General features: G+C 39.3%; 2 protein-coding genes across 2 annotated transcripts in view; one reads left to right on the top strand and one right to left on the bottom strand.

Moving 5' to 3' along the window:
• The first annotated feature begins 2,731 nt into the window (after nt 1–2,731).
• Nucleotides 2,732–8,519, top strand: LOC113815025 (uncharacterized). Its single transcript, XM_027367113.2, has 4 exons — nt 2,732–2,890; nt 4,750–4,855; nt 6,714–6,806; nt 8,228–8,519. The coding sequence occupies exons 1-4, from the start codon at nt 2,877–2,879 to the stop codon at nt 8,360–8,362; spliced, it is 348 nt and encodes a 115-aa protein (XP_027222914.1). The 5' UTR covers nt 2,732–2,876; the 3' UTR covers nt 8,363–8,519.
• A 372-nt stretch (nt 8,520–8,891) lies between these two features.
• The window catches only part of RanGAP (Ran GTPase activating protein), a 9,798-nt gene continuing 3,689 nt past the window's right edge, over nt 8,892–15,000 (bottom strand). Inside the window, exons 3-12 of the mRNA XM_027367086.2 lie at nt 14,834–14,968; nt 14,115–14,228; nt 13,707–13,894; nt 13,458–13,608; nt 13,225–13,336; nt 12,830–13,077; nt 12,339–12,524; nt 12,003–12,131; nt 10,564–10,682; nt 8,892–10,231 (exon numbers count right to left, since the gene is read on the bottom strand). Coding sequence (XP_027222887.2) covers nt 10,165–10,231; nt 10,564–10,682; nt 12,003–12,131; nt 12,339–12,524; nt 12,830–13,077; nt 13,225–13,336; nt 13,458–13,608; nt 13,707–13,894; nt 14,115–14,228; nt 14,834–14,968 — 1,449 coding nt within the window. The 3' untranslated portion in view covers nt 8,892–10,164. The remainder of the gene's footprint in view (nt 10,232–10,563; nt 10,683–12,002; nt 12,132–12,338; nt 12,525–12,829; nt 13,078–13,224; nt 13,337–13,457; nt 13,609–13,706; nt 13,895–14,114; nt 14,229–14,833; nt 14,969–15,000) is intronic.

Here is a 15,000-nt window from a genome sequence, read left to right as displayed (position 1 = left end):
GTGCGTGTGTGTGTGTGTGTGTGTGTGTATGTTTGTGTGTGTGTGTGTGTGTGTTTGTTTGTGTATATGTGCGTGTGTGTGTGTGTGTGTGCGTTTGTTTGAGTGCGCGTGTATGTAATTCCATATACCTTTACGTATGCATTAAGACCCCAACCCCTCCCCCGTATCCCCCCTCCTCCCCCCACCCACACCAACCTCCCCTCGGACCCCCTCGTTGTGGCGGCGAGGAATGAATGGGTCTGCCTCCCTATCTGAGACACCTCTCGCCTTTCTCCACAAATGCGTTCGTACGGTTTATTTAGCCTCGTCTGGCGGATTATATCATTTTTTTTAGAAGCTAGAGAGAATAAATGTCATAAGCAATGATTGTTCTTTATAAGATTTAAAAAAAAACGGATTTGATTTAAAGCAAGGCATGGAAAGAGGAATGTGAGAAACCACTGTTAATCAAATAACATGTTCATAATTCAGTACATTTTTGTGTGAAGCGCACGTCCAACACGGGGGACTTTTTATATGTGCTTTTTCTCCTCTTATTCTATCTTATTTCCTTTCGTATATTTCTAGATATTCACTCGCGTGTCTTGTGCTGTGTTTCCGAGTGTGAAGTTGAAATACTCGCTCGTCGCCACCAGGTTTTACGAGCCTATTCCCCATTACCTAAAAGGGTTGCGTGATCGTGTGACTTCCTCGCGTTAAGCCTCTCTCTGTTGCTACGGACGTACTTCGTGTTCGTGGAGAGTAAGTCCTCGCGTGCTTACTAAAAAGGAGTTTGAGTTATCATATGAGCATTTGTGCACGGACGGAAGGCTGCGGTGCGTGTACGTGCGTGTAATGAAGGTGGCACGCGCCTCCGGGCCGTGTCAACACGTGACAGGTAGCCCCCCGTTCTCCTTATGACAGGTAGCACCCCTCTCCCCCCCTCCCCTGGTGACGGATAGGTTCCTCGCTACCCCCCCACCCCCACCCCCATGCCCCCGCCTCTCATCGCTCACGCACGATCAGCTGCTCAAGAATTCGATTGGGGGTCGTATGGCCTCCGGTGCGAGACGGCCTATCTGTCTTGCAGCTGTTCTGTCTCTGTTGATGTTTATCTGCTTATGCTGTCTCTCTGTTTACCTGTTTATCTGTTTACCTGTTTATCTGTTTACCTGTTTATCTGTTTACCTGTTTATCTGTTTACCTGTTTATCTGTTTACCTGTTTATCTGTCTATCTGCCTGTCTGTCTCTGCATCTGTCTCTTTCTGTTTCTCTGTCTCTGTCTCTCTCTTTATCTGTCTCTATCTCTCTCTCTCTCTCTCTATCTCTCTCTCTCGCTCTCTCTCTCTCTCGCTCTCTCTCTCTCTATCTCTCTCTCTCTCTCTTCCTCTCACTCTTTATTTTTCTTTCTCTTTCTTTCACTTTCTCTTTCTATTTCTCTTTCTCTCTCTCTCTCCCTCTCTCTCAGTTATCCCTCATTCCATTAACTTTGTTCCCCTTTCAATATTCTTAGCCTCTTAAACCTTAGCATGCACACACCTCTCTACCTACTCTTCTTCAACTCGCTCTCCCTCTCCATTTCCTCCGAATGCCAGACCAGTCGACCGCCCCCAGGACCGACTCCAGGACCGACTCGCCGGGGACCTTGTGACCGACGGGCCAGTCACCTGACGTCACGAGGGCTCGGCCGAGATCAAATGACGCGTTGACGGTCAGTCGGGTGCGGGAGGGAGGGCGAAGAGGTTGGGGGGGTGCGTTTGTATGGTATAAAGTGGAGAGGTCTTAGGCCTGCGTGACCTGGGAGAGGCGCCGTAGCAGCAGCAGGAGGCCGCCGCGTGAGGTGGAGACGGTAATACAATCTCTGAGGCAACGACGGCTCGGTAACATGAGATAAGGCACTCGGTCCACGCACGCGCCCTCGCTCGCTCTCCGCCTCCCACAAGAATGCAATGAAAGCAGATCCTGGAAGAAGAAGAGGAAGGCTGGCGGCCATTTCTTAAGTGACGTCTTCTTTGCATTTAGTGGATGGGTGTGTGTGTGTGTGTGTGTGTGTGTGTGTGTGTGTGTGTGTGTGTGTGTGTGCGTGTGTGTGTGTGCGTGTGTGTGCGTGTGTGTGTGTGTGTGTGTGTGTGTGTGTGTGTGTGTGTGTGTGTGTGTGTGTGTGTGTGTGTGTGTGTGTGTGTGTGTGTGTGTGTGTGTGTGTGTGTGTGTGTGTGTGTGTGTGTGTGTGTGTCGTCTTCTTTGCATTTAAAACTCCACGATGCCGTTCTCTCTTTAAGTTTTTTTTCTATGGTAACTTTCCTGATCTCGGTTTCCTTCTTCTCCTTAAATATTTGATATGATTACGCTATCCAGGTGTAATAGATTTACAATTACATCAGACGGAAAACAAGCACGATGCAAATACAGGTTTATAGCACCAACGAACGAGATATGAAAATATAAAATAAATATCACACCGAAAAAAAAATATCTTACTCTTTTCATTGCAAAGTCAAGTTGGTCAAAATCAACTTAAAGTAAAGATCGACTCATCTACTTAGTGTTGTTACAACGAAAAGGCAGTGTACTCTAATCTATTTTTTTTATAGACATCGTAAATAAACATGAACACCGCCTGCAAAATCGAATCAAATCCTGCCTACGTATTAACTACATTCTATCTGCTCGTTAATAAGAGTCCATAAGAGCTCCGACGGACATTTGGCCGCGCTAACAACCGAACAAGGTCGTCCTCGTAATGGCGTGTTGCTCCTTCCCAACGACGGCCGAGAAGTAGCCGGTCCACAAGGCAAAGTGAGGGTCTCCGAGGGTGGCCTTCAGTTCCTTCCTTGGACCGGCGAAGGAGGAGAGTGGACGCTGTTTATAGAGCGGATTTGTCAGTGTTTATATCAACATGATCTTTAGAATGTAAGTAAATTGTTGATGCGTTTGGTTCTCTCTGTGAAATGAAAGTAGGGACTCTACCATAGCGTTGTAGGAAAGTATCGTGGTTAAAGCGTAAAGAAAAGTTTTCTACAGCACCCACGTGGAAAAATGACGTGATCCAAGTGTTGAAGCTAACAAAATTGAATTCGACTAGCAAGTGTCACGTATTCTCATTGGTGAAGTTTATCCCTTTATCAACTATACGTAACGAGCACCTGGGTAGGACCCTACGTAAAGGCTCTGTAACTAGTCCATATTTTTTATCATTCTTAAGACCGCAATGAACTGCTGAATGAAGAACTCTTCGTGTTGACGTTAGCAATACGAATATCAAATACATTTAAGTGCTTTGATTCTAATTTCCAATTGCATCCCGCGTTTACCACTGCTGTCCACTTACGATAATAGTTTCAAGGCCAAAGTATTCCATCGAATCGGTAGAAAATTTAAAAATCTTTCTGATCAACTGCACTGACTCTCCCTTTGCCCTCAATATCAACTTTAAAAAGCAAAAGGAGTCTAGCAAGATGAGACAAAACCCGATCAGTTTCCTTTTGACGGGAAATCAGCGGTTTGTTTCTGGTGCAGGCGGTACCACAAGTAAGGCGTGCTGTTGTATGTTTGTGGTTCTCGAAACCATATTACAAGTAAAAAAAATGTAACGGCTAAGATTTCAAACCACTTCGGTCTTGGAACCTCTAAGTAATCCAAGAAGATAAAAAGATGGCAGTGACACCATATATGCGGGAGGTTTCAGACCGCCTGTATCAATTTGTACGTTTTTGTAGGTACCTTCAATACGTACCTCGCCCCCTAGGCAGATGGGCATATTTCATGTTTACTTGAATCCAGCATTTCCCACAGCCATATATCACAGGTAGATTTTGTTTGCGATTGAGAGAATGACCGGAAAAATGATCTATGGTATTTCCTTCGCAAGTTGATAAAATTGTGGGTTAATCTTTACGGTTGTGGGTTGATCTTTATGGTATGGGCGAACGAAGTTGGGGCAAATTGAATATTTTTGGAGAGGGCAAAGTTGCACCTGTCGGTAGAAGAAATAATCTGCAGACACGAACGGTAACGCCACAAATAAAGGAAAAAGTTCTCTGAAAGCGCAGTTGTCAGCCCAAGTCCACTCGGTGCTCCTGAGTTGCACCTCTTGCCGTGCATACCAAGGTGAAGGCAATATTTCCCGATGGGGGGTGTTGGGGGGCAGAGCCCTCTATCAACCATCCTCTTGAGCAGTGCCTGAAGGACGCACCCAGTCATGGCAACTTAGATTGATGGATATATATTTTTTTTAGACCCAGAGTTGGACGTTCTCTGGCGAGTGCGTCCATACTGTAAGAAATTACAAAGTTGTGCAATGTGGTTAATGCTACCCAGAACGACAGTGGGAAATGAACACCGATATCTTGTGGAACACAAGAAATGGTAATAAGATATGTGATAACGCTCATACCCTAAGTTTCTAAGCTTCTATTTATTTCTTAGACAGGGGAGGCAAGCCCCCCTGTACCCCTCTTTATCAGCACTTTCTCTAACGCATAAAACGCTACATAAAGAACTCTGGTTGTGAAAAGGTGTTTTGGATATTTTCAGTTGTACCTGTTCTGTTTATAACCTTGTTTCTTATGCTCTATAAGATGACAGTGTCCATTTACCTCTCTCTGCGCCGCTCTTGGTAACATTAACCTTTTAACATCAGTTTAGCTGGGTATTTAGGTGATAAAGTACCATTATATTTGGTGTCTCCAGGCAAATCAGAAGGCACTGGGGGGAAATGAAATAACCAGATTCTTGGATTGTGCATAGACTAAAGGAACCCTCTTTTGCAGCTTATCCTTCGCCTCCATCCTGCTGACCAGTCACGTGCTGGTGTGGGCGCAGGAGACGAGTGACCAGACTACAGGCGCTGTGTGGACGCCGGGAAGGATAACGCAAGTATGTCCACCATTCCTCACGTTTACCTTCTTGTCTGTTTGGGGGTCTATCCATTCCGAGGGCTTTATTTTTTTCCAAATGCTTTAATTTTTGCTGCTTGCGTGACTTCGTTTTTGTTGGGGGGGGGGCCAACCTGCATGTTGGTTTACCTTTCTCATCATGTCATGTTTTCTAGAGGCCACAGTATATTTCTACGACTGGATGGTAATAAAAAAGTAAAGGTGTGAAGACCTCGAGTCCACCACGCCTCGTACCAACAGCGTGGCCTTCGGGATTAATGAGAAACTAGAAACACTCCAGAATGCTATATAGGCCTATTTTTTCAGAACGCGTAGTAGGATGGACATTGTCTTTCACCAAATAAATTGTTAGATGTATAGAGAACACGAGGAATTACGTAATGTAATCTTCTTTAAAGCCTGAATTGACATTTTAGATAAGCAATTGGTGGGTCTACACTTGCAGTGGAATATTTGTCACTTAGCCTAACTAATTAGTTCATGGAAGTATTTAGTTTTGACATTTTTAACCGTACGATTTTGAATGACAAAACGACCAACCGTATTACTTTTACACATTGGATTTATTGAATTATTGAAGTGGTTCCACTATAAAGTCAGACTAGAATATGAAATCCAGGATTTGATTTTTTTCGTTAAATATTTTTGGTTGATGGTTACAAGAAATGTGCTAAACATCGAAGGGTGAAAATGAATTAACGATTATGATTAAGATGTATGCCAAAGGTTGTAAAGCACTGTAGGATTGAATGGCAGTGTAGGGGGTGAAGGGAAAGAACAAATGGAATACGACGCGGATTTATAAAAGTAGAAAGAGCTATAGAATTGGGCAAATGAAGATTATCTATTTGAGTGAGAGTAACATTGCATGAGGATAACTGCAAAAGAGCCATTATGAAATCAACGGATAACATGGGTAGAAATGGTAGTTGAAGTAGAAAAAATCCAGGGAATGAGAAGAGGGACCAGGGGAAGGTGGTACAGCACCAGGAAGAATGTCAGGAGGGGAGGGGGGGGGATAAGGACGACACTGGTGACGTAAGGGTATCACGTGATCATCCAGGTGGGAGCGGTAAGGATAATGAGGAGAGATGATGGGATATAGTTGTGTATACAGTATCTTTATACCATATGAATATTGCATTGCGCGTATTCAGTAATTATTCAAAGTATGTATATACATATATTTAGAACTTGATGTCATTCTAATGCTTACTGTTTATTGAAGCATATGTGTTGCTAATGTATATTTCTGAGCTCGTGGTTATCCATTTACAAATGACCTCGACTGTAAGTTACACAATTGCAGAAGTTGTAAGTGCAATAAATGTTTCTGGTATAGTTTCTTTTGACATCAGAATCACCCCTAACCGCCAGTAGTATTCAATAGTTTTAAAATGTATATTCAAACCTACTTTAACCAAACATTTTTTAAGCCGACATGTGTTAAATTATAAACTAACATGAATAGATATTGACATGAACCCTATGCGCTGTATGTGTAGGCCTGCGCGTCCAAAGGTCGTCATATACCAATTGTTCGTAAACCAGTAAATGAAATGTTTCGTCAGTTTAAACCTTCAGTCATAACATGAACAAATATATTCGTCTATACACTATAGCCTATGACTGCAGTGCAGTGCAAGTGAAAATATCCTTGATAGAGGAAAGTTGTCGACATAATATTTACGAAACGCAGTTGGGTCAGAGTACATCTTTGGGCGCGCATACTTTCATATACAAGTGCGCGTGGAATAAACTTCTTAAAGGCAGGAGTATTTCAGTAAAGGTGGAATTTTTCATTTTGTCATTTTCTTAACCCATCCCTTTTGTTGCAGGTGACACTGGCAATTGTTGAATCTGCGCTGCTCACTCTCCTGCTCATTTACCCCGGGATTATGGATCCCATCGTCAATTTCATCAACCAAAACGTAAGATTCATGATAAATATTCCATATTAATGTGCAGGTTTATTGAATGATAAGAATAGTTTAGCTTTTTTAATGTAAGATCGACGTCCTCGTATTAATTACTAGTGTGAAAACTTCTTTATATTTGTTGCAGATTAGTTTTACTTTGTCCTCATTTTGATGTTTTATTCCGGGAGATATTAAAGCGCAGGATTTACAAAGTGCGTTAGATTTATACTTTTAACGATCAGACTAATTGGGTTAGACTAAACAGGTGTAAAATATATAAAACCTCAACATTCTAAAAAGCAAAGGCAAGACGAACTTGTTTATTAAGCGGTGATGTGGCACGCAATCCAAGGTTATAATTATCTGCAAAATAAGTGCGGAATCTCTAATTACAAGAGTAATTTCCTCAGCTTGTACAAGGTCTCAAGGTCCTTTGGTTGAATACTTTCTCGTAAATATCTTGCCAAATTAGTGGTTTCCTCGTTTATCAAAGGACCGTCCACTGGAGGTGGGGTGAGAGAGTTAAATGATAAAATAGCCTACGTATTTTCTTTCAAGATAGTTCTATAATGATATAATTAACTCTAATTGTTTTTATTTCACGCGGGATGGGATAGATTATCTGTTTACGTGTTCTGGAATGGAAGAAAATACATGGGCAAGCTTTTAGAAGATAACCAAGGTTTAGTAATGTTTTCAGTTGGTTTCGTCTATAGATAGATAACAGCCAGAATAAAACTGTTGACGTAGTGTAAATTTTCTACGAATATAATGAACTGCCAACCTTATTTCTACAATGCTGCTTGGACCGTCTAGGGAATAGGTTCGAGAGTAGCACTTCTCGCAGACTTGTAACCCAAAATGAGGTATATAATCTCCCTGATAAAAAGTAGAATAAATACTTTTCAAATAACGAATTTTTAATTAGCAAATAGTGTATGTAATTAGAACATTGTATTTATTTCCAGGAGTTAGGAGCATTAAAAACAATACACATCTATCCATACAAATCCACAATTTTACAAACACTGCCCTTTGCAATTAGAGTGTAGAAGTGTGAACCCACTACCCCCCTCCCTCCCCAACCCTCCCACCACAATACAATACCATAGTCTTGTATGACCTTTGATGTCATAGCACATTTTTCTTATCATTACTTACTTTCCTCTCCCTATCCTACCCCCATCTACCCTCTCCTCCTACTCCTTTAAATACCATACTATCATGGAATAAATAACCGTCGAAACACATTCTACCTCTAATAAAGAACTTTAAAATCCCTCCCAACACAATACAATACCATAGTCCTATATGACCTTTGATGTCTAGCACATTTATTTTCTCGTCATTATTACTTACTTAACATAGTCCTATACGACCTTTGATATTCTTAGCACCTTTTTCTTATCATTGCTTACTTTCCCTCCCCCCAGATCGGGAGTGCCGGCTCCAGGAAGCGACGAGACACGCGGGCGGCCATGTTACAGCAAGCGGCAGCCATTCATAACCTCTTCCTCGACGCTATCGACCACTACGAGAGTTTGGACGAAATGCTGTCGAGTGTCTGAGCGTTTCCAGATTCTTAATAACATCCCTTAACGCTAAAATCTTTTAATTAAAGAATGGCGTTAATTCTCGCACTGACTGTACACGATTGTATTAATATCTAACATCTGAGATAAAGCGTGTATTCAATCTACGAATAAAATCTGGATAAAGGCGAAAGCAAGTCTTTATACCCCTTACAGCATTATTAACCAAGGAATAGTGGTTAAATTTCCCGTGCCTGTATATATAAGGTGATTCAGCATTTAACTCCCATCACTGAAATCGCCATTAAAATCTCGAGCTACTCCTGTATTCCTTATAAATATTTCCCATTTGTCCTTTTGTCCTTTGATGTCTTAGTATATTATTAATTGTAACCAGTTATACCCCCCTTAACCATTTCCAACTCACCTGATACTTTTGAAAATTAGAAAAAAATTGTACATTTCCTCTTTAAACAAGTTCAGGCATATTTTCTACTTGCAAGTATGACAAAACACAACAGTAATCACTAATAGTCCTGAAAAATGGAAAATCAAAAGACCAATTATATTTGGCATTTTATTTTCAAGATGACTCTTTGGTAACCTTTTGAACTAAAGAACACTGGGGGGGGATTTCTTAATATAAGAGAAATAATGCCTCTCAAAATAGTCCACGGAAAGATAGCTCATCTGCTAGGAGATTCTACATGGTTTCCATCTGAACTTCAACTTCTTAATATCCAGAAGCAAATAAACTTTAGGTTACCTACGAATCTTCTTTCCAATTATAAACAATCTTTTTTTACTGATGCTCCAGTAAAGGAGCTTAATTTGCACTAATGATTCTAAATGGTCTTAAAGTTAACACTCCATATGGCTTCTATTTCAGTGGAATACATTCTGTAAATGTAATTTGACAGAAAATACTGTAATCCTATGGTGTCTGAAACAATGCAATAATTCATCCTGACAAATTGTGGCACAAATGTGCTATTGCAATAAATAGGGAAAATGTTGCATTTTAACCTTTGTATACAAATGAAACTAGATAAACCATACATTTTGAGTATAAAAATAGAATTTACTTACAATCTTGCATGTCATGAACTTTACCTGCACATTGCAAATATTGCATTCAATTTTTTTTTACCACACTAAATATTCTCACCACAGTCACATATTATTCTAACAAGAAAAATTTCCATGTAAGTAGACACTGTGGTAATGTCTTAATCACATACTTATCAGCATATAATCAGTTCTATAATTAAGATGTTACACATTCTACTTTATCATCTGAGCATACTTACAATTTCTTAACAGGCTATTATTGTGGAAAAAAAACTACGATCAATCATGATCTATTATCAATAAAGCAAATTCGTATGTTATTTCTTTAACTCACAGACTTTTCCTTTGTATGACGTCTACTCCAACAGGATATCATGGTATAATCTTTCAGAATAACTCTCTTTAAGAATGGGCTGTTTTCTACTAAATTATTGGGTACTCATTGCAGAGAAGTTAAATAGATTAATATATGACTGATATATACATATAATTTAGTATACATATTTAGTTACTCTTTTGGTAGACAAAGGTGGCTGCACTGAATCAAGACTAAAATTAGTTCCATTTCATTCAAACAAAGATTAAAGAGAGGAATTAAGGGTCTAAAAGATAAAAGGAAGAAAATAAGAGAGTATGTGGCACTCAACAAAAATAAATTCACTGTTCGTATGGACACTTTTTGCACATTTATAAATACCGGTACAACTTAAAATTACAACACCAGTCTTGAATATCATTTTTGTTGCTGGATATGACATCTGAAGTTATCATTGAAAGAGTGCTACCATAAGTTTGTGTTTCTCCTGATTGTGGACATCTATCTTCGGGTTAGGTCTGAAAGACAAAGGCACAGGAACAGTCAGTGATCAATGCACAAATTATAGTGTGTGATGTGAATATCTTATTATACGAGTGTAGTTCATGAACCTGAAAGCTACACTTCTGGCAACAGTGTAAGAAAAAAAAAGTACTTGGATTATACTGTTTATAGCTTATAAAGAAAAGCAGACTGCTTGAAAGGTAATGAACTAGTATTCAAATTGGAAAGCAGCACTCTATGGAGAAACTATTCATATCATACTACTCTCCAGTAGCATACACAAACCACTATTGCTATGTAATATTTTATAACCATATCAAAAAAAGAAAAGTTTCTCTTAACTTACTTCGACAGGAAAAGCTGCAATGTGCTCTTTGTCTGCTCTGGGAAGAGTGGTGATGACACAATTGTTGCCAGGGCAATCAGGCATCCTTTAAGGTCCCATTCCAATTTGAATTTCTTGTCCTGTAAACAAGAAAGCATAATAAACATTTTAGGGGTGATGTTCTCTAAACTCTAGCATAATCTTTATACAGGATGACCTCTGCTTATCCATCTACCTGTAATCCGATTCCTTAACTAAACCAGCACCACAGATTTTGCCGGGAGTTAATCAAAAGGCTCTCCCAAAGAAAAACTATACACTTTATTGCATAAGTCAGAGCATGTACATCTACTGAATGCATCTTGCATAAATCTCTGTAAACATTTTTGCTGTAGTATATGCTATCTTTTTAAGAAATGAGACTAGAAAGAGACTTTTACTGTTTAGCACACACAACTTAGAACAGGATCAACTGTGCATAGCATGAATTTTAGCTTGCTTCTCCAAGACATCATTAGAAGCACTAGGCATGAGTGGGTCAAACTGACCCTAACACTTAAAGTTTTGAATAATAATAACCATCCACATTACTATTATCCATAAAGTTAGCTTTACAGAAAACAATCAGCTGGTAGAAAATTATGGGGCAGGTAACTTGCATGCATGTTTTAACAACAATGCAAAGAGATACATGCCCTTCTGCCAGTATCTATAATCTCCCCAACAATACCATGTTGCTAATGTTTTTCTGTATTATAATCCAACTTCAACATTCTGAGTAATATGCAACTTTTGTCAATACACTCAAGTCTACTGTATTACTCAGACACACACATAAAGACACTGTCTCTCTATACAGACTTGCTTTCACACTCCCTTTACTTCTATATACACATTAACCCATTGCCACTGGGGATGGCATATCTGGGGATGGTATATAAACACGCACCATACCCACTGAGTCTAGTCTATTCATTGTCTCTACACATAGATGCCTCAACAATTGCTTACTTGTCTTGATTCTAAGAAATATTTTCTTATATTATAACTAGTTATGTTAATAACATTGTAATAATTATAATATCTATCATAAAAACAACATTATGCCTATTAAAATAATTGACAGAATTAGTTTAAAGAAAGAAAGAAAAAGAAAAAGAAGAGAAAAGAAAAAAGAAGAAAAAAAAAGAAAAGAAAAAAAAAAACAGCAACAGAAAATCAGGTGAGGTTACTAGGTCTAGTCATTAACTCCTTGTTGGCTTAGCACCTGTGAAGCCATTTATGTGTAAACACATTTCACAATACATAGCTAAAGTGAATATTACAAGTACCCAGCTAAACTAGCATATAGGACAGGGAAATCATACAACTTTCTTTTGCCGGAAAAGAAAGAAAGAAAAAATATTCCCAAAGTCTTAATTGCATAAAGAAATAACGTCAATGCAATACAACAAACTTACCTCACATTTAATGAGTCCCAAATGGACCAGAAGACTATTTGTAGCGAGGGAGAGTGAATCACTTTTCTGGGCTGCTGTAAATGCCGCCTTAGCCAGCTGCTCTGTAGCAGCATTAACTGCTTTCTGAACCTATTCAAGGTGAAGTGAGTTCATAATTAATCTCTGGAGTATAGATTGACTGAATCCTCTATAACTGTGTTTAATTTCTAAGCATCAATGTTTATATCATGAACTTGTCAAAAAGAAAGATTAAATTCAAATCTAGGTCAAGCTCTGACGTAAACATGAAGGAACTGGAAGCAATTTTTTCAGATTTAAAGACTGATGTAAACATACCTCTGCATTATTAGATGTGGCAATTGATCCAGTTCGCATTAAGATCTTCAAGCAGAAGTTGATCAAGGCTTCTTCACTTCCTTCTGCCAATCTTTTAGCCTCTTCAACTAACTGAGAAGGACCAGAGTTCCCCAAACCAAGAAGTCTGGCTGCTGTTGGCTGCTCGCAGAACTCTTCTGCAGTACACTGAAAAATTCATGCCCACAGGCACCATTATTCATGAAATGCCTCACATAATTATTTTGAGAATTTCATTATTGAATTATGAATATGTAAATGAAGAAGCCCACACTCAATTATCACTTACTCTTCAGAAGAAAATCATGCATTCATAACCTTGAAAGTCTAGTTGAAATAGGTGACTATTCATCTTTCCCAATCAAAACCCTTGAAAAAATGACTCAAAGCACAGTAGTCTAATGTAAGCAATTGTCTGCTAACTTGCATAATGGTTAAAATATTTTGCTTAAATATACGGCAAGAACATTTACCTTAACTGGAATGACAACAGACTCGCCACGCTTCAGAGGGCTTACTCCAGATCCACGGACCTGTGTAACCTCCTCTTCTTCCTCCTCTTCTTCATCCTCATCCTCATCATCTTCGTCATCATCGTCGTCGTCATCATCATCTTCCTCTTCCTCACTATCTGGATCCTCATCATCCTCAAGGGAGTCAAGGGCCTCTAACTGACCCAAGTCATTCAAAAGGCTAATGAGCATTTCCCGCCCATCCTCACCTGTGCAGGATTAGTATACATCACTTGAGTACCCTTTACAGAAAGAAAATTCTGCCTCCAACAAAAAGTTGGAGAGCACAAAGACATTACTCAACAATTCAATTTATAATTCCGAGAACAAATTTCTAATATACGAGAGTCACTCACCAAACTGATTGCAGTCCAGCATGAGTTTGTCCAAGTTCTCTTTATCTGCCATGGCTTCCGCTATTGCTAGTCCACCTTTGATGTTAATCTCATTGCTGTCCAAGAACAGCTCCTGCAACAGAACAGGTTTTCATCAGCCTAGAATATATGTACACACACACATCAATCAATCAAGTCTAATAGAATGCTGTAGGTGTATTTTGCCCTCATGAGACTCATGGCCTTTGACCTACCCTCAGATTCTTGTGTCCTGAAGTTAAGGCTTTGGCAATCATCTTGGCTCCAGCTGTTTTGATGAGGCAGTCTCCAAAATTGATCACTTCTAAATTCTGCATCATTGGCAATTTATCTGCCATTGCCTGGGCACCCTTGGGGGTAAAGGTGCTGCAAGAATAACAATCAAATTGTAAATAAATGACACATAACTACACATTATAACTTCAATAATACTTTCTAAACAGATATAATAAAGTTGTACTGACTTGTCATTGAGGTTAACTACACGGAGGTTGTTGTTGGTACTGAAAGCATCTGCAAGAGCTGCAATTCCCTCATGGAAGATGCCATTCTGAGGCATGGCAACTTCTTCCAGAGTGCCTACAGCCTTGAAGAACTTTGCATAAACCTTGGCACCTTCTTTCTCAAGCCTGTTGCGACCAGCTATAAACACCTGTCATAAAATCAGAATAAAAGCAGTTGACCACATATTCCACTTCACTGGTACTTGAAGGCACTTGTCAAACATGTCATATGATAAAGAAAACCAGTAATAAATCAACATATCATATTCATAGGATATACAACAGAAATAATCTGATTACTAATAAAAATAACTACACAGATCATCATGCCCACTAACTGATAAAACAAAATAGGTTCTAATGACTGACCTTGAGAGTTAGTGGAGTACCAGCAGCTTTGGCATTATCCACCAGCCTCATGAGAGACTCAGCAAGCATAGTGCCTCCCTTAATGCCAAGTCCATTGTTGTTTAGTCTCAGCTCCTGCAATCATAATAAGAGAGTTACCAGTGTTCAACATCTTTTTTTCTTAATTGTACCTTAGCAAGTATTGACAGTCTGAAGAACACTCACACCAAATGGTCACCTCTTCAGATTTTCAGTTCCTTCAACTATCTTTAAACATTATCAACTACCCTGCCATGTACTTTTAAAATTTAACATACAAATTAAAACCTATAGTAGTATTCTCGTTAGCAGTTCTTGCTAGCCTGAAAAACACTCATCAAATGTTGAAAAAAATGACATCAAGCATATGTAATTACAAAGTCAGGACCTTTTAAACATTATAATATAAAAAACATATATAAGGTACCATTCTCACTAATGTACTTGTACTTTCTGTGCCTTATTCTATCTTACCAAATCATCACACTGACAAAAAGAGTAATAAACATTATTTTAGTATTACCTGCTTCCTTCCCTAAGTTACATCATATTGGTAATATCACAAAAGCAAAAAAAGGATATGAATTGGATAAAACGATTCCAGAAAGCAAGGCATCTCCTATGCTGTTCGTGGAATCATTCAATCATTCCCACATTTTCTACTTTTCTTAATGACCTCTCTTAGTTGAAAAAATACCAACCTGGAGGGAATAGCAGACGGGTGACGACATGAAGTCCACCATGCCCTCCACACCCACGGGGCCAAGGGCATTGTCACTCAGGTCTAGCTCCTTCAGCTTGGCACCAGCACGTATCAGGCCAGAGAACAGGTGGCGCTACGGGAGGGGAGACGTTATATGACTGAAAC

Source organism: Penaeus vannamei, chromosome 32 (genome assembly GCF_042767895.1).
Source record: "Penaeus vannamei isolate JL-2024 chromosome 32, ASM4276789v1, whole genome shotgun sequence".
NCBI lineage: Eukaryota > Metazoa > Arthropoda > Malacostraca > Decapoda > Penaeidae > Penaeus > Penaeus vannamei.
Note: the sequence above shows the minus strand (reverse complement) of the source record. Positions and strands in the feature narration are given on the sequence as shown.